Source organism: Rutidosis leptorrhynchoides, chromosome 9 (genome assembly GCF_046630445.1).
Source record: "Rutidosis leptorrhynchoides isolate AG116_Rl617_1_P2 chromosome 9, CSIRO_AGI_Rlap_v1, whole genome shotgun sequence".
NCBI classification, from domain to species: domain Eukaryota; kingdom Viridiplantae; phylum Streptophyta; class Magnoliopsida; order Asterales; family Asteraceae; genus Rutidosis; species Rutidosis leptorrhynchoides.
In genome coordinates, this window is record NC_092341.1 from 74,306,534 (window position 1) to 74,333,625 (window position 27,092).

Below are 27,092 nucleotides of genomic sequence, written 5' to 3' on the forward strand. Positions count from 1 at the left end.
TATATATATATATATATATATATATATATATATATATATATATATATAATATTTACATAATAATAATGTGTACATATAGAACTAAGTACAACTAATGATCCGGATTTAGTTGGCTTTTCCACCAATAACTACCCTAAAATTAGATGCGTCACATACACATTTTATTGTAGTCGCTCCAGAATCTCTTGCATAGTTTTCAAATGTCAGTTCTTCCCTCTTCTTGATACCTCGTAGTGCAAATAGACCAATGCAAACTTTCTCATTCACCATCCATTGGTTTGGCAGAATAAAATGTTGGTGGAAAGCATATCACTGTTGCATCGTACTTGCAAGTATAATAACATTTTCAGTGCAATAATTTGGCTCACAACTGTGATTTATAAATCAACTCGAATTTCCTTTTCCACAAGCATCTATTACCAAAGGATGAAATGTAATAAAATTACATATCAAAACTAGTAAATATAACAAAATAAAAATAGATATTGTCTTTAACATTATTGTATCAATAGACAAGGTAAAAGGATTAAAGACCAACTAATCTCACTATCATTCATTAATGTCATGAAATAGAATTTTTTGCGACCCTTTGAAGCATTTTCTTTTTGTCGGGCCTCATAAGCATGCATGTCAAGTAACTAAAAATCATTGAATAAAAAGGATTACTTAAATTAACAACAATAAACAATGTGAGATTAAGCAAGTATCCTTTTACCTCTCCGACATATTCAATAAGGAACCTTCCTTTAGGGATATCGTCCAGCAGCTGAAGTCCAAAACCCCTCTATCCATAAGGAACACGTTTAAATCATGAATACGTACATATTTGAAACTGAAATCATATAGATATTTGATACATATAACATTTTATATCAAAAACATGTAATAGTAATTATGAAAGAATTAATAAGGGTTAAAACTACCAAATATCTTTATACTTTTATTTTCGTTCCAATGTAGGCTATATACCCAGAAAATACCAGTGCATGTCACATACTTTCAAAAAGTGTGCTAATGTAGGCTACTGGTGACCGATTACCTGCGTGTGCAGTCTCTTGGGCTAACAGACGTTAACAAGAAGCATTCATATATCAGATTAATTAAAGTTTCAGGTTCCTGATTACTCCTTCAAGCTTCGTGTTGCATCAGATCGTGTTAAAATTCATCTCTGAACAGCAGATCGAAAAGTCAAAACTTATGAGATTTTGGTCAACAAATCAATTGGATTGTTTCTCGAATTTTCAGGTCTTGATTTTAGTTCACGAGTGTTAGGTGATGGATTTATAACAACTTTCATGAATAAATCGTATCCTACAAACGCCTTACTGTTAACGTCTGTTAGCCTCAGGGACTGCACACGTAGGTAACCGATCACTAATAGCCTACATTAGAACATTTTTTGAAAGCATGTGACGTACACTGGTATTTTCTGTGTATATAGCCTACATTGGAACAATAATAAATGTATAAATCTATTTGGTAGAACATGACTAGCCACATGGGTACATTTCTTCAACACATTCTACGTTCATATTCCTATTAAGAAATTCATCACGACACCTCATGCGGTCGTCTAAAGGTATATTGCACTCACAAACCAAAATCTCATCAATAGGTTGATTTTTACTATTGTGATACACAAACAAGTTAGTTCTTTTTAATGTCCAAGATTGCTAAACCTTGGCAACATCATCCTTAACTCTGACACCCTCCCTAGCTTCAGCCTCAGCCTCAACCTCAACCTCAACCTCAACCTCAACCTCAACCTCTGATATGACCACCTCCACAGTCTCAGCCTGATCAACTCCTATTTTTTCTTTTAGGAGCACGACAATCCTGAAGATACCCACGATCATCTTACCGAAGATACGAACAAATTTATGATTAAATCAAAATACATTTACCATATTAGAATTAATTTTTTAAATAGATTAAGAAAAATTACGTTACGCTACTCACGCTGGCCCTCTCACCAAGTAGCATGGCAATAAGTCGATCATTCTCGTCGACCCGCCTCATTAGGGCAGTCAACATGTCTCTACAACCACAATAGTGTGCATCAGATGTAGGTTGTGGTAGTGGTGGTGGTGGTGATCGGTGCGGTGGTGGTGATGAAATTTGTGGTAGTGGTGATGGGGGTGGTAGTGCCTGTGACTGACCAGAAGCAGTCAACTCATCATCAATAATCTAGGTGAAGCCACGCACCAGTCGCTCATTGCATCTGTCACAGTAAGCCGCCCGCCATAATGAAATAACTGACAAAGTACTCACCAAGTCAAGTAGCTTCACACTTTGGTCAAATGTCAGGGTCTTTTAAGCCTCTTCCAGTAAACTACCCCGAAATCACATGCCCGACCTTCCTTACATGAGTGGTAATTTCGTCTAGAATATCTCCCAAATCTAAATCTGAAAATTTAAAATATAATAATAATCAATTAATATAAAACACAATTCCTATCATTAGATAAACTGAATATTAATATAAAATAAGTCATTATTACCTTGAATGCCTAAATGGACTCGGTCAGGGTATGTAGACAAGCCACGTTAAGGGCCCCCTTTTATTCTTACTATGTTTATCTCCTCGGGAATGCTACAGGTCAGATCGGCATCTAGACCGAAATCTAAAACCCATTAGCAAACAAAAATCTCGCCGCCCGAAGCGCACGAAATGCGGACGAGACAACGCAAACAATATATCATCCTGTTAAGGTAGGATGATGATCTTAGACAGTCATCCGATGCTTCTTTTTTTAAAGAATTAGGTGTACCAAGCTTGGGTCGTTGTGTAAAAACCCCATACATATAACCATGGGTCGAAAATCGTCTGTCGATAATCGTCCGTTGCGCCAGGGTTAACCTTGTCTTTATGGAACTAAATTTGGTGATTTTATTCCTCGTTTTAGGCATAGCTGACATATGTACATTTTCCTGAAAAACAAAGCAAAACGAGCTTCAAACAAATGCCCAAAAACCCAAACAGCACAACATCACACACCACGTTCCAGGCACCATGCACCATGCATGTTGCGTGTTGGCTAATAATAGTAATTGCATGAACGTAAAAGAGTAAAAACTCATTTAATGGTTTTTTTCACAATCAACCAAAAGCATTAACACTACAACAACTATTATACATATATATTACTTACATATTACATTAAAACCTTAATCGATTTTCAAAAAATCCAAATTCATATACGCACACAAAGTGTTCGACGAGATGTCATCAATAAATAACGAATCAAACCAGAGGAAAAGTGATGTTACCTGATATTTAGACCTTTTGTAAGATTTGTAGGTGTCGAATTGTTCGATCAACAATTTTCATACCAGGGATTTGTCGAAAATCTGTTCGAAAATGCATTAGTGGGTTTTATGGATCTTTCCATGGGTGGTAAAATGGGTAAACGTGTTTACAAATACTTATAGGTTGACGGGATTACTGGACCAAGTAAAGATCAAGCAAAAGAATTGTTGAATCACTCAAAATTTGACAAATCACACGTTTGGTGAGTTGTGTGTTTTTGTGCCAGGTGCGTTCAAATAGTGACCAACTTTGTATAGTTAGTGGTTAATCTAAAACATGAAATTAGAATGTATAAATGCTTATTTTTATGTTAAGATATTGTGCAGGGGATTTAGTGTCATTTCTGAAAGTTGAAGGACTGTTTTTGAAAGCTTGGAGTGAAGCAGAGGGCATGAAGCAGTATTCTGGATAATTGAAGGGTGCGGAGTGTAAAATATATTTTACATATATTTTAACATATCAGATATATGATTTTTCATTCTGAAAAAACATATTCGCACGATTCATTAGTTTCTCTCAATTCTTAATTGAGTGTTCATTAGTTCTTCATTACATTTTCTGTAATTTTTGTATTAATAGTTCATGATTATATGAACTATAGTTTGTTAGAAGACTTATGAATTATTTGGTTATAGTTTGAGCTATCTTGACAGATTGTGATTTCTGAATTCTATAGTTGATTTGAATAAAGTTCTATCTCCTGTAATTGGAGTTGTTTGTGATTTCGTTCATGGTATCAGAGCTTAGGTTTTAATATTGGGTTACTGTGTTCATAATTTCTCCCATCGGTGGCGATTGGAAAAAATTGGGGTTTTTGAAATTCAGTCAAAATTATTTGATTAAATTGTGTTCTTGACTGTGTTTGGGTTCAATAAAGATATGTGGATAATGTTTCTGGTTCATTACTGCCGATTTCCATGGTTTTCTTCTCGAAACCCTAAATTGCTAAAATTAGGGTTTTCCCTAATATGTTTCTTTCGCTACTGTTTCTTTCTCAGGTTGTTCTTCTTTATTTACTTTGAACGCTCCTACTGTAAGTCTTCTATTCATCTTTCTTTTCTAAAAGACCTAGATTGTGTCTTTGTTCTTGGAGAGAATCAAGGGATAGTATTCCATGCTTGATCGGCCAACTTGATTGACTTAGAATCCTGTGCTGGACCTTCCACCAAGTCTTGATTATCTTTGTGTGAAGAGTGACTTTAAAGAATCATTTCTTTGCTGACTTGAAAATATATTATCCTTGTTTATTGTTTCATTTGTTCTGCATTCTCTGTTTACTTAAGCCTCTTTGGTTTAATCCAAAGCACACCAGGTACCCAATGTGGCGATGGTGTGTGAAGAGTTTCCTCCTAACGCGTGTGTGGGTGACAAATGAGAGCATTCGATGTCGATATCGCCTTTTAAAAAAAATATTGGCGTGGATTCCTAGTTGTTAAATCAAAAGAACGTCAGTTACATGGTTATTCGCTACGAAACTATTAATATCCGCTACTAAACTATTAATATCTACCAACTATGGTTCTTCCAAAAGGTTGTTGGTGACGACAAGTAGTAGTGGTCATCAAAAGAATGGTACGATGGTGTTGTTTAGTCGGGCTTATTCTTCGCTCCTCTTTCCTGCACATCTCTTTAGCCAGGAGAAATTAAAAAACATTGTAATTGAAACATAAAAAAAAACTTTAAAATGGTGATCCACTACCTACGTTAAGTGTAAAACTTTTTTTTAAAAGAATCAGACCCGCGCTGTTTAAGATGAAGGAAACCCTAAAAACCATTCAGCCAAACAAACATTTTATATCTTATATATGTAACGTAATTAATAAAATAAAAATAAAAAGACTAGATTACCCTCGTGAACAGTAAGGAAGTCATCATATATAGTATATGGAACAGTAAGGAAGTCATCATATATAGTATATGCTGTTAATGGTTAATTGTTAATATCAGAATATTGAAAAATATGCTAGCAAGTTGATAAAATCACAAACATCCCTCACCATATTCATTACAAAAATATTTCTAACACAAATCACATAGTCAATCACCATTAAACTCAACCTATCAACAGAAGTTGTGCATTCACCTACCTTATTATTTGTCAAAAACAAATATTCACTTGCTTTAAAAAAATTTCACCATATTAAAAATGTAAAGTGGTATGCCGAGAGGAGAAAAGATAAGTCTCGATGTAATTAGTATGGTTGTAATTCGATTTCAGTTTTGAGGTAAATCTTATCCTAAATTGATATGTATTTTGTTAGGTTTTATTAATCATCTAGTTAACGAACTGAAACCAACTATAAATTAATGATTCTGTAGCTATAGGGGAATTTTTTTCTTTTACCGACACGCCAGGGCATTTTAATGTCAGGGCCGGCCTTAGAGCACTCGGTACCCGAACAAAATTGCCACCGTCCCCCTAAATCGACGCCGGAATCAACGGTCGGCAGGCACCAGACCGGCGTCGGTCCCGGCGTCGATTTACAATGTTGCTGATTCGACGCTGTTGAATTGTACCGTTAGAAGTTTGAATTTGAAATTTATCCGTTGCCAACGGCTACATTTTGTATTTAATTCAATTTTTTATTTTTCCTTTTCCTCTATATAATCTCTATTCATTTTATCATTTTTTACACAACATATTATTCTCATCTTATTTTTCATACAAAAATTATATTTTCTTCAAGTTCATACGAAGACGATTACGAATTTACGGCGCATGCGCTAAACGTACTGGACGAACTTAATCAATCCGATTATGAAGTAAATTCTCGTCGTCACATACGCCGTGACCATTACAAAGCACATGAACGTTTGATGGATGATTATTTTAACGAGCGTTGCAAATATAGTGACGATAATTTCAAACGGCAGTTTCGAATGCGGCGGCGTGTTTTCCTTAGAATCATGGACGATATTCTAAGCTACGCCCCAAATCCGTTGTGACAACCCGGAAATTTTCGACCAAATTTAAACTTAATCTTTATATGTTCCGACACGATAAGCAAAGTCTGTAATGTTGAAATCTCAAAAACTTTGAACTATGTTCATGTAATCAATTGCCCTTTGACTGTGCTCGACGATTCAAGAACATTTATGTGTATATATATATATATATATATATATATATATATATATATATATATATATATATATATATATAGTTATGTTAATTGAAAACGTTAACAAAGTATTAGATGTATAATACTTTACATGAATGTATTTGTTTCAATATATATTTAATATAATTATCGACGGAATTAAAAGATAATATCAGATGATTGAATTATCAGATACATTGTGAATATGATTACGGGTCTCTGTTATGAGGTCCACTATGATTTAAGAAATCTGTTCTTTTTAACAACATTCGGAAAATGGTAAAGTGATTTACAAGTAAGAACAAATGTGTCAATTAACGGGAACTCGACAAGGATTAGTGGAGAGTCCTTTTTGATTTCTAATTTATGCTTTACAATATTTTCCTCGTGACTTTGATAAAATAATTAGTTTAACTTTCATTTTATATGAAAGTAAGAACGTAGAAAATAAATAACTCAGATGTTGGATATCGACGAGTTAAGAAAATTAACATTTTACTTTAAGATGATTCATAAGTCTATTTAACCTTTGGACGTATTCTAACGCTCCACCAACAAACTGTAATTTAAAAACTCGAAACCTATTAAAGAGTATATAAAAATTTATTTTTCTAAAACGTTTTATGATATAACGATTTCCCTTATTTTAACCTTTTAACAAAATGATTCTTAAATATATTTAGTTTTGAAAAACAAAATTATCATATTTATTTGATTGAGTTTCAAACATACAAAAACATTTTTCAGTTTAAAAAGAACTTTATTATTAAAACGTTTATAAGATAATTTGTTTATGAATATAAATTGAAGAACTTAATTAAAGCTTTGTATTATAAACTTGCAAATATATTTTTATTGTTCAAAAAGGTGAAAGTATTATTAATTTCGAGACAATTTTAAATTATGTAATGAACTTTGAAATATAATTTGTTTTGAAAAATTATATATTATATTTCAAATTTATATTTTGAAATGAAGGTGTATATATATATATATATATATATATATATATATATATATTACAATGTAATAAGATTTAATATTAATTATAAAACGTTTTAGTTAAAATAATACTATTATATATATATATATATATATATATATATATATATATATATATATATATATATATATGCATATGTAAACATAATGAAACGTTAATTTATAGAAGCAAATGACCAAAACACTTGAATGTTCAAGTTACACTTCGAGTGATATAGTTTAATGATGATTAAGTCTAATTATTGATAAAGGTACACGTCGCGTAATGTATAGTGCAAGTTTTCTCAGCGTACGAGAGGACGTTTGAAAAACCGGAACCGGGGCACAAGTCGAGCGGCAATGATCGAGACAACGGAACAAAAATTATAATTCAACTATGAATATAAATATAATATAATATAATATATAATTAATTAGATAGATTATATATATATATATATATATATATATATATATATATATATATAATTAAGCGAGTGTGTCGGCAGCTTGTTTGATGCATTATGAACTTGAAAAAGTCCTCATGCAAGTACATGATTTCTCCTCACAAACCTCATGCAATTGCATGAGGGGTAGGTGAGGTTAACATGTCTATATAAATCGAACGAATTTTAGTTTGTGAATCATTCTCTTCATACTACTCCGTAAATATATAAATATATATATATATATTATTAAAATTATTATTATTATTATTAATATCAATTTCATTATTTTGATATTAGTATTATTAGTAGCGTTATTATTAGTATTATTATTACATAAAATACTACGACGAGGTTATGATCAAGCGATTTCAAAACGGGTTTTTCGAGCGGGATAGAGCTAAGGAAATTACGGATTATAGCTATGGAGGTTATGGGTATTGTTCGGGGGTATTGCTCGTGAGTCAAATCTAGTGTTTATCATCTTCGTCGCGTCTACGTATCTTCCTACAATATTGAATCACAATATTGATACGTGAGCATTCATATCTTATCTTTTATATATTAATAGTGTATCCCTGACTAGTGCTCGAGTATATATGTTTATGCATGTTTGTATGCTTAATTTCATCGTTAAATAGTTTATGATGAATCATGAATTTAATACATATACTACTGAGATAAGGTATATGATATGCATGTCGTTGGAAAGCTGGCGAAAAATTAATAACTTTTCATTTAGAAAGCGTAGGTTTCGATAAACGGATTAAAAGATATAGTCAACTGAATTATCATTAATTTTAGTATTATTATTAAAATGATTATTATTATTACTATCGTCGTTATTATCGTCATTATTATTATTATCTAATAATTATTATTATTATTATTATCATTATCGTTATCAATATAAGTATTTTTCATTAAAAAAATTTATTGTTATTATTATTACTATCATTAAGGTTATTATTAATATTATCATTATTATTATTATTATTATTATTATTATTATTATTATTATTATTATTATTATTAGTTATTATTATTATTAGTATTATTATCATTAAAACTAATATTAGTATCATCTAATTATTATGATTACTATTATTATCATTATTATGTATGCGATATAAAAGAGGGCTAAAAGCTATTAAACAAATCAATTAGGAAATAATGAGTAAGAGTATCATGATGAAATTAAAATGTAAGATATTGATTTAAGAGAAAAATATCGTTTTCATTATTTTTATCATTATTGTTATTATTAAAAGTTTCATTTATATCAAAACCATCATTTTTTATTAAAATTATAATTTTTGATAAAAAATATTACTATTATTATAAAATATCATTTTTATTATCATTTTAGTATTATTATCATTATTAAAAATTCTCATTTTGAATAGAATTATTATTTTTATATAAAATGTTATTATTATTACAGTTAATATTAAGATGTATCGTTATTATTAAAATTATCATGATTAGAATTATCATTTTATTAATATCATCATTAGTAAATATAAATATTGTTATTATTATAAAATAATACAACCTTTACTTATTACTATTATTATTATCAATATTATTTTATCAAATAAATATGGGTTACAAAGGTATTTTTATCACACGTAATATAATTACATTAATAATAGATACGACTATATTTTTATGATATTGAGTGAACTGTATAAATTATATTACTTTAGATATATAAAAGTATATTTTTATCATATATAAATTTTAATATAAATTTTTTATTAATAAATGACTTTTATTATTTACTCTAATAAAATCTGATAAATATATTTAAATATATAAAATGACTATATCTAAGTTATATAATAAACATAAATAGATTTTGGAAGTCATTTTTAGATTAGATGACTTTTGTTGACTTTTGCATGATAATCTCGAGCATTAGGATTGTGATACACTATGACCTGACCTAAATTGTTAGACAGATATTGACCAACATATAAATATATATACTTAATATAGGTTCGTGAATCCGAGGCCAACCCTACACTTGTTCAATGACGACATATGTATTTTTACTACAAAATACAGTATTGTGAGTTTCATTTGCTCCCTTTTTAAATGTTTTTGCAATATATATATTTTTGGGACTGAGAATACATGTGTTGCTTTTATAAATGTTTTATGAAATAGACACAAGTAATCGAAACTACATTCTATGGTTGGATTATCGAATCGAATATGCCCCTTTTTAATCTGGTAATCTAAGAATTAGGGAACAGACACCCTAATTGACGTGAATTCTAAAGATAGATCTATCGGGCCCAACGAGCCCCATCCAAAGTACCGGATGCTTTAGTACTTCAAATTTATCATGTTCGAAGGGAGTCCCGGAATGATGGGGATATTCTATATGCATCTTGTTAAGGTCGATTACCAGGTGTTCACCATATGAATGATTTTTATCTCTATGTATGGGATGTATATTTATGAGAAATGGAAATGAAAATCTTGTGGTCTATTAAAAATGTTGGAAATGAATATTGATGATAAACTAATGAACTCACTAACCTTTTGGTTGACACTTTAAAGCATGTTTATTCTCAGGATTGAAAGAAATCTTCCGCTGTGCATTTGCTCATTTTAAAGATATTACTTGGAGTCATTCATGGCATATTTCAAAAGACGTTGCATTCAAGTCGTTGATTTCAATAAAGATTATGATTAAGTAAATGACAGATTAGGTCATTTATAGTTGGATATTATGAAATGGTATGCATGCCTGTCAACTTTCGATGAAATGAAAGTTTGTCTTTTAAAACGAATGCAATGTTTGTAAAATGTATCATATAGAGGTCAAATACCTCGCAATGTAATCATATATTATTGTATTCGTCCTTATGGATTAGGACGGGTCGTCTCATCCGTTACCGGATTATTTTAGATGGTTTCATCAAAGACGCGATTCGCGTGGCATGTGGAGTATTAGTTCGGAATTGAAGATGACAGCCGCACTACGTCAGCTTGCATACGGTTACACACCTGATGCTTTGGATGAGTATCTTCAAATGTCCGAACGATAGGCAGGGAATCTTTATTTAACTTTACTAAGTGCATTATGAATTTTTATGCGAACGACTACCTAATAGAGCCTACGTTGCATGACATTCAATGTTTGTACGAGGGTCATGAGGAGATTCATGGTTTACCGGGCATGTTCGGTAGCATCGATTGTATGCATTGGGCATGGGCAAAATGTCTGGTTGCCTGGAGAGGCCAATTTAAGCGAGGCAACCATAGTCACCCAACTATTATGCTTGAAACCATCGCCTCGTATGATAATTGGATATGGCATGCGTATTTTGGTGTGGCGGGCACAAACAACGACATAAATGTGTTGGACTCTATTGATTTGTTCAAGTCAATGATTAATGAAGACATGCCAGACGTCCCTTTCGTGGCAAACGGTGTTGAGTACCCAACGGGATACTGTTGGTTGAATATGTTTTGATGATGGCAATAAACTTAAGTATAATTAACCAAAGAATATGTTTTGATGATGACACACACATACGCATAAGTGATGACTGACATCTTAACATAAAACACGCAAGGTCACTAATCTATACTTTATATTGCAAACGACCAAGTCAAACATAGGTTAAAGAATGAAATAAAAAGTTCAGGTAAACACACGGTTGAGGTACGGTCGACCGCATAGTCAACCGTAAAACCCCAAACTGAATTGCAACGCAGTTTTGTGAAAACAAGTTGCACGGTCGCTGTAACATCCCGCCTTTTTTCCGTTTACTTTTCCGTTTAACTTTTTAAATTCCGTTAAATGTTTATAACATCTCCCGTTAATACGCGTTTTAAAAATATCTCGTTTAGGTAATTCACGCACCCGCAACCGAACTCGAGGGACTAGTTTCGTCAAAGAGCCAAAGAGGTGACTAACTTGTGACTAGTCACCCCACCACCTATCTTTTTCATTTTCATTTTCCTTTTCTTCTTCTACTTCCACATTTTCTTTCAATTCTCCATTTTGAAGAATCATCATCTAAATCCAAGCTAGCGGGTGTCTTGCAAAACAAATTACATATTTGGAATCCTTGCAACTTCCTCTTCGATTCCATACCGACTTCATTACATTTGGGTAACTTTCTAAAATCACTAGATTTAGTGTTCTTGATGTTTTTAACTTATAAAGTTGTTAATTAGTGTCTATGGCTCAAGTCTAACATGAATATATGATTTATATGTTCGATTTTGTTATTTGAAGTAACTAGCATGAACATAAACTTTGGTGTGTTTGATTTGGTGATTTGGTTGTTTGAATGATGTTAAATGTCATAAATGCATGTATTAAATGTGTTCCTAACATCACTAGCTTCAATTTCATGTGTAGGTTGCTTGAGGAAACTCCATAAACTTGATTAGTGATTTTGGTGAATTTGGGTTAGGGTTTGATAAGCTTGAAATGAATATTTGATGCATTAAATGCCATGATTTATTGTTAGTAAGTAGTTAGTTGTATTGTATGCTCGATTACCTACAAAACGGCATGTTGTATGTATGCATTAAATGCCCAAATCATAAATGTGCACTTATCAAATTTGAGTATTAAATGTGTGCATTAATTGATCATTTACTTTGGAAATCCGATTGTTACAAATAATGTTTTTGGTTGGTGAAATGTATTTAGTTGTGTTCTTTGTCAAATTACCTTTCTAACGATATAAGATACGAGTTCTAAGTATTAGCGGTTTGCGAGTTATGCTTGAAAGTGTTTTGAATTGAGACTTGGACATTTGAGACTGACCAGGTACCAGCTCCCGTGTATTGTCGCGGCGCGGCAATCCTGGATCGCGGCGGCCTAAGCCGTGTTCAGGTTCTAACCTACATGTCAATTATAAGAAAAATGTTTGGCACACTATGGACCTCCGATTCACATGAGACTTGTTCTAACATGCTTATATATGAATAAAAACCTCAGAAAAATAGTTCAGGACCCGACCCGAACGTGTTGACTTTTTCGTTGACTTTGACCGACCAAAGTTTGACTTTTTGTTAAACTTAACCAAATGATTTTGCAACCTTCCTAACTTGTTTCTATACTTGTATCTTGCATGAAACTTGACAATTTGATTCACATGCTACATAATCGAGTCGTAACGAGCCATAGGACTAATTGAACATCTTTGACCTATCGTGTTTACCGTTATTGATACGACCTATTTGTTTAGGTCAAGACTAGCATTATCCTTCGCACACGTTACTTTGTGAAGTACTTTTCATACGTGCACTCAAGGTGAGATCATAGTCCCATCTTTCAAACAACTTTTATGCTATAAACTATGGGATGAGAAACATATACGTATCATACTTTTACACTTTGAACACAACTACGAAAATGAACATTCCACGTACGGCTTTGAACGAAAATCCTCAATTCAATTATCATTAGTTACACTTGCAGGGTGTAAACGTGAACTTATATTATGTGATCACATGGGCTTGACGAGCCTCATTCGGACGGTTCGCTACCGTTAGCGGATGAAATATATTTTCGGGTCTAGTGTATGTTCTAACACTACGTAAAGGGTGCAAAATAGTTAAGTTTGATAATTGGGTGCCCGCGAAACAAATAACAACTTTGGAATGCAAATGATTTAGATAATCATAATATACTAAATCTTGTGGTTTAAATGCAACGTTTACTAAAACACCTATGATTTCACCAACGTTTTCGTTGACAGTTTTCTATATGTTTTCTCAGGTCCTTGAAAGCTACTTGATACATGCTTCCGCACTCTTTTTTATACTTGCTTGGATGTCGAGTATACATGCATAGTTGGAGCGTCTTTTGACTACTTTAAATTGTGTCGCATAGGTTTCATTCGTACGTTAAACTTTGTAATGTAACTAGTCTTTTGAACTACATTTGTAAACTTGAAACATCCTTTTACTTATGAAATGAATGCGACATATTTTGGTCAAACGTCATGTTAAAGACTTATGACCACGTAACGGGACCTAAGTAGTCGGCGCCGTCAAACATGATTTGGTTGGGTCGCTACAGATGGTATCAGAGCGTTGGTTGTAGGGATTTAGAGTTCATTGGTGTTGACCCCGAGTCATAGGGTACATTGGTGAGTCTAGACTACAACCGGCATATAGACTTGAAGTAGGAATTACTTGACTACTTGTGCATTATACTCGAACTCGTCTATCATATCTAATTCTTATTCAATCTTAATCTCACGTTACTTGATTTAATTGACGCGCCACCTTGACTATATGAATTAGTGTCGAATGCACATATGAATTAGGGTAATATAATTTCCGGGATTATATTACGGTGACTCATATGAACATTCCGACATTATGACATAAAGAATTTAAGGCGAGTCAAGGAAAATTTCTCTCTATCCTTATTCCATATCATGGTTAGTATTATTAAGAATACTAATCAACGGTATTCTTGTGTTTTGAAGGAACAATGCCTCCTCGTCGTGTGCCACGCCATGAGACTCCCGAACAAGCACTACAATGAATGATAGCCACCGCCGTGGAAGCGGCCATGGCCGATCACTCCTCCAACAATAACAACAACCACAACAACAATCAAGGGGCCGGTAACTCAAGCGAAGGGTGCTCCTACAAAGCCTTCATGGGGTGCAAACCTCACACTTTTGATGGAACCGGGGGACCGGTTGTGCTCACTCGATGGTTCGAACAAATGGAAGCCGTTTTTAGCATAAGCGGTTGTCGGGACCAAGATAAAGTCAAATATTCCACCCAAACCTTTGCCGGTATCGCCCTCACGTGGTGGAACACGTATGTACAATCAGTGGGTACCGATGAAGCTCACGCCCTCTCTTGGGCCGATTTGAGAGAAAGGATGATCGTCGAATTTTTCCCTCGTGAAGAAACCCGAAAGCTCAAACAAGAGCTAAGAACTTTAAAGGCGGTCGGAAATGATCTCAAGGCCTACAATAAACGATACGCCGAGCTATCCTTGATGTGTCCCAACCTCGTGAACCCCGAATCTCAAAGGGTTGAACTCTATATGGATGGTCTTCCAAAGAGCATCAAACAAGGAGTGATGTCATCCAAACCCGCTAACCTACAACAAGCTTTGAACATGGCCCGCCAATTGATCGAAACAATTGACGAAATCGTAGTTCCGGCACCTAAGGCCGAGGATAAATCGAGCGGCAACAAAAGAAAATGGGAAGCCCCCCAATCAAGCAACAACTATAACAACAACTTCACCAAAAAGCCTTTCACCTCCGACGCCAAGAAAAGTTATGGCGGAAATAAACCCTTTTGCAACAAATGCCACAAACACCACTATGGTGAATGTAGCAATCTATTTTGCCACCGGTGCCAAAGGGGTGTTCATGTGGCCAACGATTGTAGAAGTGCCGCCCCCGTCGCTCAAAAGGTGCCAAATGCACCAAAATCGGGTACTTGTTATGAATGTGGCCAAACGGGTCATTTTAGAAATGCGTGTCCGAAGAAGAAAGCCAACACCAACACACGCGGACGAGCTTTCAACATCAACACCGAGGAAGCCCGAGATGACAATGAATTAGTCACGGGTACGTTTCTCCTCAACAACACTTATGTTACTTGTTTATTCGATTCGGGTGCCGATAAGAGTTTTGCATCCAAGACTTTGAATCATTCTTTTAATACTCCACCACTTCCACTAGATACCACTTATACCATTGAAGTGGCCAACGGAAAACTATTGAGTGCCGACACATATTACCGGGGGTGTACGTTAAACATTTTGGGTAATGAGTTTGAAATTGACTTGATACCCATGGAACTAGGAAGCTTCGATGTAATAATCGGTATGAATTGGCTAGCCAAAACGAAATCTCACATCCTTTGTGATCTTAACGCAATCCGAATTCCTATCGAGAATGGTGAACCTTTGATCGTCTATGGCGATAAGAGTTGCACCGGACTCAACCTCGTTTCATGCATTAAAGTTAGAAAACTACTCCGTAAGGGTTGTTTTGCGATCCTTGCTCATGTTAAGAAAGTGGAGTCCGATGAGAAGCACATCGATGATGTGCCAATTGTTAGTGACTATTCCGATGTATTTCCCGACGAATTGTCGGGTATTCCACCTCATCGACCGGTTGAATTCCAAATCAATCTTATTCCGGGAGCCGCACCCGTAGCACGTGCACCATATAGACTCGCTCCATCCGAAATGCAAGAATTGCAAAGTCAAATCCAAGAACTACTTGATCGTGGTTTTATCCAACCTAGCCATTCACCTTGGGGCGCTCCGATTTTGTTTGTTAAAAAGAAAGACGGATCCCTACGAATGTGCTTTGATTATCGTGAACTAAACAAATTGACGGTTAAGAACCGATATCCTCTTCCTCGCATCGATGACCTCTTTGATCAACTACAAGGGTCTTGTGTATATTTGAAAATTGATCTCCGCTCGGGTTATCATCAATTAAGGGTTAAGGGGGAAGATGTCTCCAAAACCGCTTTCCGAACTCGTTATGGTAGCTATGAATTTCTTGTAATGCCATTTGGTCTCACTAACGCACCGGCAGTGTTCATGGATCTTATGAACCGCGTGTGCAAACCGTATCTTGACAAATTCGTTATCGTGTTCATCGATGATATTTTGGTTTATTCAAAAAGCAAAGAAGAACACGAGGAACATCTCCGACTTGTGCTTGAACTTTTAAGACAAGAATGACTCTATGCCAAATTCTCCAAGTGTGAATTTTGGTTAAAGGAAATTCAATTTCTTGGTCATGTTGTAAGTGACCAAGGTATTAAAGTCGATCCATCAAAAATCGAAGCCATTAGTAAATGGGAGACCCCTACTACTCCTACTCACATTCGTCAATTCTTGGGTCTAGCCGGATACTATCGTAGATTCATCAAAGATTTCTCTTTGGTTGCTCGTCCTCTAACCGCGTTAACTCATAAGGGAAGAAAATTCGTTTGGGCAACCGAACATGAATCCGCATTCCAAATCTTGAAAACAAAGCTAACCACCGCTCCTATCTTGTCACTTCCCGAAGGCAATGACGATTTTGTTGTATATTGCGATGCCTCGAAACATGGTTTTGGGTGTGTGTTGATGCAATGAACGAAAGTCATTTCTTATGCTTCTCGACAACTCAAAATTCATGAACGAAACTATACGACACATGATCTCGAACTCAGAGCCGTTGTCTTTGCACTTAAAATGTGGAGACACTATCTTTATGAAATCAAGAGTACTATCTTTACCGATCACAAAAGTCTCCAACACATCTTCGACCAAAAGTAACTAAACATGAGACAACGAAGGTGGATTGAAACCTTAAACGATTACGATTGCGAGCTTCGTTACCATCCCGGGAAGGCAAATGTATTAGCCGATGCCTTAAGTCGAAAAGAAAGAGCGGTGCCTCTTCGTGTCCGAGCCTTTAACATCACCATCCACACCAACCTTAATAGCCAAATTCGGGTAGCCCAAGATGAGGCTCTCAAGGATGAAAACGTTTCACACGAGCTCTTGAACATTCTCGTCTCTCGATTTGAAATTAGGGAGACCGGACTCCGATATTAAGCCGGAAGGATTTGGGTGCCTAGTTATGGAGACCTACGAAGTCTTATTCTAGATGAAGCCCATAAGTCACGATACTCGATTCACCCCGGTGCCAATAAGATGTACCACGACCTTAAACAATAATATTGGTGGCCGAACATCAAAAGGGACGTAGCTACTTATGTTTCTAAGTGTTTGACATGTTCCAAAGTCAAAGCCGAACACCAAAGACCGTCCGGACTACTTCAACAACCCGAGATCCCGCAATGGAAGTGGGAAAGGATAACGATGGATTTTATCACCAAACTACCAAAAACGACGGGCGGTTATGATACCATTTGGGTTATTGTTGACCGTCTCACCAAATCCGCATAATTTCTCGCTATGAAAGTGTAACATCCCGCATTTTTCCGTTAAATTATTTTAACGCCCGTCTTTTTCTTTTTAAATAATACCCTTCGTATCTAGATTCGTATCCTTTGTTAAGTAACATTTTAAATATTCTCGTTATCGGAATTTAATATCTCCCGTACTCCCGTGAAATTTAAAATAATTCGTTCGGTTAATTCCCGCACCCGATTCATAGTTGAGGGACCAAACTTGCCAAGGGTTCAAACCTTTGACTAGGTCAAAGGGTCAAACCCTTTCCACCCTTTCATTATCACCTCCTCCATTTTATTACTTCCTCCATTTTCTCTCTAACTCCAAACACAAAGATTCATCATCCATTTATGATCTAGCGGGTATTTTGCAAAACAAATTACATATTTGAGCTCCTTACAACTTCCTCTTCGTTTTGGTACCAACTTCATCTCATTTGGGTAACATTTCTAAAACACTAGATTTCTTTAAATTCGTGTTCTTGACTTATAAAGTTGTTAATTAGCGTCTATGGCTCATTGTGATGTCGTGTATGTAGTTTGTATGCTCGATTCGTTGTTTTTGGTGTAACTAGTTCAATATGAAAATTACTTGCTAAATCCTTGATTTTGGATGATCAAATGTTGTTAGATTGTTAAAGTGCATGTTTTAAAAGTGTTACTAGTATCATTAGCTTCGTTTTGATGTATATGTTGATTAAGGAAACTCCAAGAACATGATTAGTGATTTTGTGAACTTGGATTAGGGTTTGATAAGCTTTACATGAACTTTTGATGCGTCAAATGCTATGAGATATTGTGGTTAAGTGTTTTGTTGCAATGTGTGTTTGATCACCTTCGAAACGGCATATCATACATGTAAGACGGTTGCCCGAATCATGAAATGCATATTTGAAACTTGAACTTTGACTATGGACGTTTAAATGCGGTTTTGGGGTGTGTAAGTGTTGAATTGCTTGATGAAATGTGTCTAGGTGTTTTCCTCGTCAAAATACCTTTCCGGTGATATAAAATACATGTTCTAATTGTTTGCGGTTTGTAATTTGGGTTGGTTTGATTGTTGGTTCGTGCACTTAGAGTTGCAGCAAACAGGGCCTGGAAACCAACCAGGACGCCGTCCAGAAACTCAGGACGCCGTCCCACTTCTAATACCTGGACGCCGTCTAGGTAGTCAGGACGCCGTCCCACTCTTCAATAGAGGACGCCGTCCAGCCATCTGGGACGCCGTCCTAATGGCCTAAAACTGGCTGTTCGCTTAGTCTTTTGACGAAAAATGTTTGGCATGTTCTAGACCTCAAATTCACGTGCAACTTGTTTTAACATGCTTATATATGAATAACTAGCATAGAAAATTTGTCCGAGACCCGACCCGACCATGTTGACTTTTCCGTTGACTTTGACCCGACCAAGTTTGACTTTTTGTCAAACTTAACCAAATACTTATGCAACCTTTCTAACATGATTATTTACTTGTAACTTGCATGAAACTTGACTAGTTGATTCACATGTTAATATAATCGAGTCGTAACGAGCCATAGGACTAATTGAACAGCTTTGACCCTTCGTGACTATCGTTATTGATACAACCTATTTGTTTAGGTCAAGACTAGCATTGTTCTTTGCACACGTTACTTGTCGAAGTACTTTTTGGTTCGTGCATACAAGGTGAGATCATAGTCCCACTTTTACTCTTTTTGAACTTATATTTGGGATGAGAAAACATAAACGATTCTTTTGAACTAAGTGAACACAAGAACGGGAAAACAAACATTCTACATACGAGTTTAGAACAAAAATCCTCAATTCGATTATCATTAGTTACACTTGCCGGGTGTAAGCGAGAACTTATGTTATATGGCCATATGGGTTGACAACCCTCATCTTTGACGGTTCGCTACCGTCTACGGATGAAATATATTTTCGAGAATCAGTGTTTGTTCTAGCACTATGGATGGGGTATACAATGGATGGAATGTTAAGCTTTGATAATTGGGTGCTCGTGAAACAAACTTTTGGAATGTATTACTATTATTTCATTGATGCAAATCTTGTGGTTCACTTGTACTTACTTACTTAAACCTATGATTTCACCAACGTTTTCGTTGACAGATTTCTATGTTTTTCTCAGGTCTTGCACGATATGTGAAACATGCTTCCGCTTACTAGTTGATACTTGCATCCGATGTCGAGTATACATGCATTTCATGGAGCGTCTTTTGACTTTACTTTAAACCGTGTCGCCTAGATTTCAATCGTACTTATAACGTTGTAACTTAACTTTTGGTTGAACAATTCTTGTAAACTTTGAAACAATCTTTATTTTGAAATGAAGGCGACATATTTTGGTCAAACGTTATCTTAAAGACTTATAATCAGGTAATGGGACCCACGTAGCCGACGCCGTCACTTGACGATTTGACGGGGTCGCTACAGAAAGAAACCGACAAAATGGAGAAACTTGCACAAATTTACATCAAGGAGATCGTAGCCCGACACGGTGTACCTTTATCGATTATCTCCGACCGAGATGGCCGTTTTGTTTCTAGATTTTGGCGTACCTTGCAAGAAGCGTTGGGAACGCGTTTAGACATGAGCACCGCATATCATCCCCAAACCGATGGGCAAAGCAAACGCACAATTCAAACCTTGGAGGACATGTTACGAGCTTGCGTGGTTGATTTTGGAAAAGCTTGGGACAAGCACTTACCTCTCGCCGAGTTCTCTTACAACAATAGTTATCACGCGAGTATTAAAGCTGCACCTTTTGAAGCGCTATATGGCCGAAAATGTCGTTCACCTCTTTGTTGGGCCGAGGTAGGCGACGTGCAAATCACCGGACCCGAACTCATTCACGAAACCACCGAGAAGATCGTTCAAATCCAAGATAGGCTTCGGACGGCCCGGAGTCGTCAAAAGTGCTATACCGACAAAAGACGCAACGACCTTGAATTTCAAGTCAGTGACCGCGTCATGTTAAAAGTCGCACCTTGGAAGGGTGTAATCCATTTTGGGAAATGCGGGAAGCTAAATCTGCGGTATATTGGTCCTTTCAAAATCTTGGAGCGTATAGGAACCGTTGCTTATCGTTTAGATCTTCCGCCCCAATTGAGCTCTGTTCATCCTACCTTCCATGTATCTAACTTGAAAAAGTATCTTGCCGAACCTGATATCGTCATCCCTCTCGAGGAACTTACTATTGATGACAAACTTCATTTTGTGGAAGAACCAGTTGAAATTGTGGACACCTCCGTCAAGACATTGAAACAAAGCCGAATCCCGATTGTCAAAGTCCGTTAGAACGCCAAAAGAGGACCCGAGTTTACTTGGGAAAGGCAACATCAAATGCAAAAGAAATACCCTCACTTATTCCCGATTCCGAAAACGCAAGATTTTGAGGAAGAAACAACGACCGCTACGCCTACTTAAATTTCGGGACGAAATTTCTTTTAAGGAGTAGGTAATGTAACATCCCGCCTTTTTTCCGTTTACTTTTCTGTTTAACTATTTAAATTCCGTTAAATGTTTATAACATCTCCCTAATACGCGTTTTAAAAATATCTCGTTTAGGTAATTCACGCACCCGCAACCGAACTCGAGGGACTAGTTTCGTCAAAGAGCCAAAGAGGTGACTAACTTGTGACTAGTCACCCCACCACCTATCTTTTTCATTTTCATTTTCCTTTTCTTCTTCTACTTCCACATTTTCTTTCAATTCTTCATTTTGAAGAATCATCATCTAAATCCAAGCTAGCGGGTGTCTTGCAAAACAAATTACATATTTGGAATCCTTGCAACTTCCTCTTAGATTCCATACCGACTTCATTACATTTGGGTAATTTTCTAAAATCACTAGATTTGGTGTTCTTGAAGTTTTTAACTTATAAATTTGTTAATTAGTGTCTATGGCTCAAGTCTAACATGAATATATGATTTATATGTTCGATTTTGTTATTTGAAGTAACTAGCACGAACATAAACTTTGGTGTGTTTGATTTGGTGATTTGGTTGTTTGAATGATGTTAAATGTCATAAATGCATGTATTAAATGTGTTCCTAACATCACTAGCTTCAATTTCATGTGTAGGTTGCTTGAGGAAACTTCATAAACTTGATTAGTGATTTTGGTGAATTTGGGTTAGGGTTTGATAAGCTTGAAATGAATATTTGATGCATTGAATGCCATGATTTATTGTTAGTAAGTAGTTAGTTGTATTGTATGGTCGATTACCTACAAAACGGCATGTTGTATGTATGCATTAAATGCCCGAATCATAAATGTGTACTTATCAAATTTGAGTATTAAATGTGTGCATTAATTGATCATTTACTTTGGAAAGCCGATTGTTACAAATAACGTTTTTGGTTGGTGAAATGTATTTAGTTGTGTTCTTTGTCAAATAACCTTTCTAACGAGATAAGATACGAGTTTTAAGTATTAGCGGTTTGCGAGTTATGCTTGAAAGTGTTTTGAATTGAGACTTGGACATTTGAGACTGACCAGGTACCAGCTCCCGTGTATTTTCGCGGCGCGGCAATCCTGGGTCGCGGCGCGGCCTAAGCTGTGTTCAGGTTCTGACCTACAAGTCAATTATAAGAAAAATGTTTGGCACACTATGGACCTCCGATTCACATGAGACTTGTTTTAACATGCTTATATATGAATAAAAACCTCAGAAAAATAGTTCGGGACCCGATCCGAACATGTTGACTTTTTCGTTGACTTTGACCGACCAAAGTTTGACTTTTGGTCAAACTTAACCAAATGATTTTGCAACCTTCCTAACTTGTTTCTATACTTGTATCTTGCATGAAACTTGACAATTTGATTCACATGCTACATAATCGAGTCGTAACGAGCCATAGGACTAATTGAACATCTTTGACCTATCGTGTTTACCGTTATTGATGCGACCTATTTGTTTAGGTCAAGACTAGCATTATCCTTCGCACACGTTACTTTGTGAAGTACTTTTCATACGTGCACTCAAGGTGAGATCATAGTCCCATCTTTCAAACAACTTTTATGCTATAAACTATGGGATGAGAAACATATACGTATCATACTTTTACACTTTGAACACAAGTACGAAAACGAACATTCCACGTACGGGTTTGAACAAAAATCCTCAATTCAATTATCATTAGTTACACTTGCAGGGTGTAAACGTGAACTTATATTATGTGATCACATGGGCTTGACGAGCCTCATTCGGACGGTTCGCTACCGTTAGCGGATGAAATATATTTTCGGGTCTAGTGTATGTTCTAACACTACGCAAAGGGTGCAAAATAGTTAAGTTTGATAATTGGGTGCCCGCGAAACAAATAACAACTTTGGAATGCAAATGATTTAGATAATCATATTATATTAAATCTTGTGGTTCAAATGCAACGTTTACTAAAACACCTATGATTTCACCAACGTTTTCGTTGACAGTTTTCTATATGTTTTCTCAGGTCCTTGAAAGCTACTTGATACATGCTTCCGCACTCTTTTTGATACTTGCCTGGATGTCGAGTATACATGCATAGTTGGAGCGTCTTTTGACTACTTTAAATTGTGTCGCATAGGTTTCATTCGTACGTTAAACTTTGTAATGTAACTAGTCTTTTGAACTACATTTGTAAACTTGAAACATCCTTTTACTTATGAAATGAATGCGACATATTTTGGTCAAACGTCATGTTAAAGACTTATGACCACGTAACGGGACCTAAGTAGTCGGCGCCGTCAAACATGATTTGGTCTGGTCGCTACAGTCGCCACCACGGTCAACCGCAGTGTGACTGCAGTTTCTTCTGTCACCGTTTTTGACCAAATAAAGTTTGACTAGTTTCCGACATCTATAATTTATGAAACCTTTCTCAACATGCTTAGAATAGATGCCTTCTCCATACTCAATTGAGTTTTGGTCATAAAAACACTAATTGTGATTAATTAAGCCTAATGACATCTTAATGACAAATTAACCAAGATTAGGCATAACACATAAGTGTTAATCAATAACTTGTGATCTTAATTCTTATCTAGATATCCTTAGTATGATCATCAAGTACCAACACACTTAAGCCAATATCACTAGAACAATAATTGCTATTAGAAATGACTTAGTGATTAATTAAGGCTAAATGAAGAACAATGCTCTCAAGGTTAAACTAGAAATGACTTGTAATCCTAAAACACACTTAGATATATTTAGGATGGTCTCCAAGTCCCACCTAGAGATTGCTCTTCCCTTGTGCATGTGTTGGACATTAATGTGTGCTTACAAATTAATCATGTAATGTGTTATAATGCACATTAAACTTATTAAGTGCTTGAATTATAAGTTGTGCAAATATCTATATGATTGATCCTAGAATAACTATCTCTTGCTATGTGAGTATTACTTGCTACTTGCTAATAATGCTTAATACTCATAAACTTGTCAACTTGATTAATATGTTTGCCATGTCCTCATTAGTTAGGATTCAAGTAACTAACCTACTCCAATAGATAAAGTGTAAAATGGTTCACAATGAAACTATAGTCAATTGTCTTGTTGGTCTAGTCTAAGTAACTAAGTATGATTGCTTGTTCAAGAGTAACTTAACCTTAATGTCTCTACATACTTCATGATTATCTTATAGAGATATTATTCAATTAATCCCTAACTAAACTCAAATGAAACATGACTTGTGATTAATTGGAACTAGGAAGTTAATGATATAGCGACTAGCCTTTAGAATTGAACCAAGACCATTAATGTGAGTAACTAAGTCTTGACCAAACTGAAATTTCCCTAAATATCAATCAAGACACTTCTCCAAGAATGTTGGGTTTGCCACTTTTAGAATGATTAGTCACTTTCATGAAATAAGACCAAATCTCACACACTCAATGCATATAGTACTTGTATAGGATGTTTGGTTTCTTTTGCAGGTGCTAGAAGGAGTAAAGGTGCCAAAATGTGGTGTTCAAATCTGAGTCAAACGGCTATACAACGGATACCAATTTTGCACTGGAGCACGCACGGTCACACCACGGTCGACCGTGCAGGCAACCGTGTGTCAACGACTATTTTTTGAATCCCACTATAAAATAGAAACATTTAAGTGCATTTGAAGCAGACCCTCTTGCACATTTCAAAGGCTTATCTCCAGTGATCACAAGTGTATTAACTACTACTCAAATGTGATCAAGCAAGAGAAGATTCTATGATCTTATAGATATAGAATTGGGTTGTTGTAAACTTACTAATCAAAATCATTTATCTTGTGAGTTTACTTAATGTAATGTGTGTCCTAGTATTGTGTTAGGATCGTCATTGCAGAGTGTATAAGTCATGTAACTTCAATTAGTGGAAGCATAGGTTAGCTTAGTGATCTACTTCCTTAAAGGGACTTAGGAAGCTGATTAATCTTATTTGGAGATTTATACTTGTCCAAGGTGAAGACAAGTTGATCTAGGTTGGAGTTGATCTTTCAAATGGATAAAAAGATTAGGTTTGTTGTCTACTAAAGAAGATTGAAGTCTTGTAAATCGGATCTCCACCGGGTTTGGAGAAAAGTGCTTAGTGAAGCAACAAATCCCGATTAGTGTAATCGAGGAGTGGATTAAGGTAGATTAGTTAACATTCACCCGAACCACTATAAATCCTTGTGTCCATGTTCTTTAAATTACTTCATTTAACATTTTGAACATATACACTACACACATCAAGTTTGAGTTGAGTTGGTTGATCAATGTAAAATTGAATTTGGTGATCAATCGAAAAATTGTTAAAAACGTATTAAGTAACTATTCACCCCCCCCCCCCTCCTCTAGTTACTTACAATTGGTATCAGAGCAGTTGCTCAAATCATTGCGCTACAAACAATTGCGAAAGCGTCAAAATTCGTTTTGTGCAAAAACTTGAGTCAACGATTTTCGGATCAACTCAAACTATGGGATACTTGGAAGAATTGGTGAAAGAAGCACCAATCTTTGATAAGATGAATATTGATGTGTGGAAATCAAGATTTGAGTCTTATCTCAAATCCAAGGATTACTACTTGTGGAGAGTAATCAAAGTTGGAGACTTTGTACCACAAGCTAGTTCAAGACTAGTGAGTCAACTTTTCAAAACAATGATGTTTTGAAATAATTTGATGCAATTTCACTACTTCATGGAATTCTTCCTAGTGAAGAAAGATTAAAGATAATTTCATGTGAAAGTGCAAAAGAATGTTGGGACTCACTATGTTCTCAAGAAGATTTAAACTCTAGGAGTTTAAAGGGTAAAGGAATAGGAAAGGGTTGGTGATTTTCAAGCAAAATGGTTGAATGAAGATGAAGACTTTTGCCTCATGAGTTCTTGGAATGATTTGGATCAATATGGTCAAAGTGAAGAAGAGGTTGAATCTCCATTCAAAGAAGACGATGTCTCAAGCATGGATTGCAATGAGGTACATGTACTTTATCCTTCTAATTATGAAGAATTGTTAGATGATTACAAGACTATTAAATTTGTGTATGATAGTAGTCGTGACAAAGTAAAACTTTAAAAAAAATTGCACAAAGTTAGACAACTTAACAAAGTTTTAATTGATGAAAATAACACCTTAAAAAAGAAACTTGAAAGGATAACTATTTGTGATTCATTAAGAGGTAAACATGAAATGAATGTATGTCACGACTCTAGCAAACACAAATCTTGTAATCAAAGTCCATTGTCTATTATTAGGAAAATTGAAAACATGAGAAAAATGGACCAAGCTAGCAATTTCATGGTAGGGATAAGTCAAGAATTGGGTAATCTTAAAATCAATCAAAATTAATGATCAAAATGCTAATGAGAATAACCTTCTCACAAGACTTTGTATAAATGAAAGGTTTTTCTTACAAATGCAAATTGTTTTTGAAAAATGATTTTAAAAGATCAAGTGTAGGAAGCTTACTTGTCTTAGGATTGTGTGTTTATGTGAAAACATGTATTGTATGCTAAATACTAGATTGATGCGTTTTGTGTATACTATGTGTGATTGAATATAAATATATATATATATATAGATATAGTATATTACGTGTCATTGATGATTAAACATTGGGAGGATGTAATCATTCAATGTTAGGAAAAGAAAACATGTCCTCAAGTATTCTATAGAACCTAAGAATCGTCAAAATGCGTTCAAAGAAAGAAGAAGTGAAGAAACGAGTGATCAGAAGGATCCACGGCAGCACTACGGCTGACCGTATACTCGACCGCAGACTCCTGTCCTGTGCATGGAAAAATATCTACACGGCTAACACCACGGTCGACCGTGCTTCAACCGTACGTGGTCTGATTCTGT

At 35.3% G+C, this 27,092-nt stretch overlaps 1 protein-coding gene across 1 annotated transcript; it reads left to right on the forward strand.

Annotated features, from left to right (window-relative positions):
• Window positions 1–10,935: 10,935 nt before the first annotated feature.
• LOC139868164 (uncharacterized) lies at window positions 10,936–11,328 on the forward strand. The gene has a single exon (XM_071856498.1). It carries the CDS (start codon window positions 10,936–10,938, stop codon window positions 11,326–11,328), a length of 393 nt encoding a protein of 130 aa, XP_071712599.1.
• Window positions 11,329–27,092: the final 15,764 nt, after the last annotated feature.

Bases quoted from the DNA above. Each gene is read 5' to 3' on its own strand.
- LOC139868164 (XM_071856498.1), top strand. From the start codon at position 10,936: ATGAATTTTTATGCGAACGACTACCTAATAGAGCCTACGTTGCATGAC.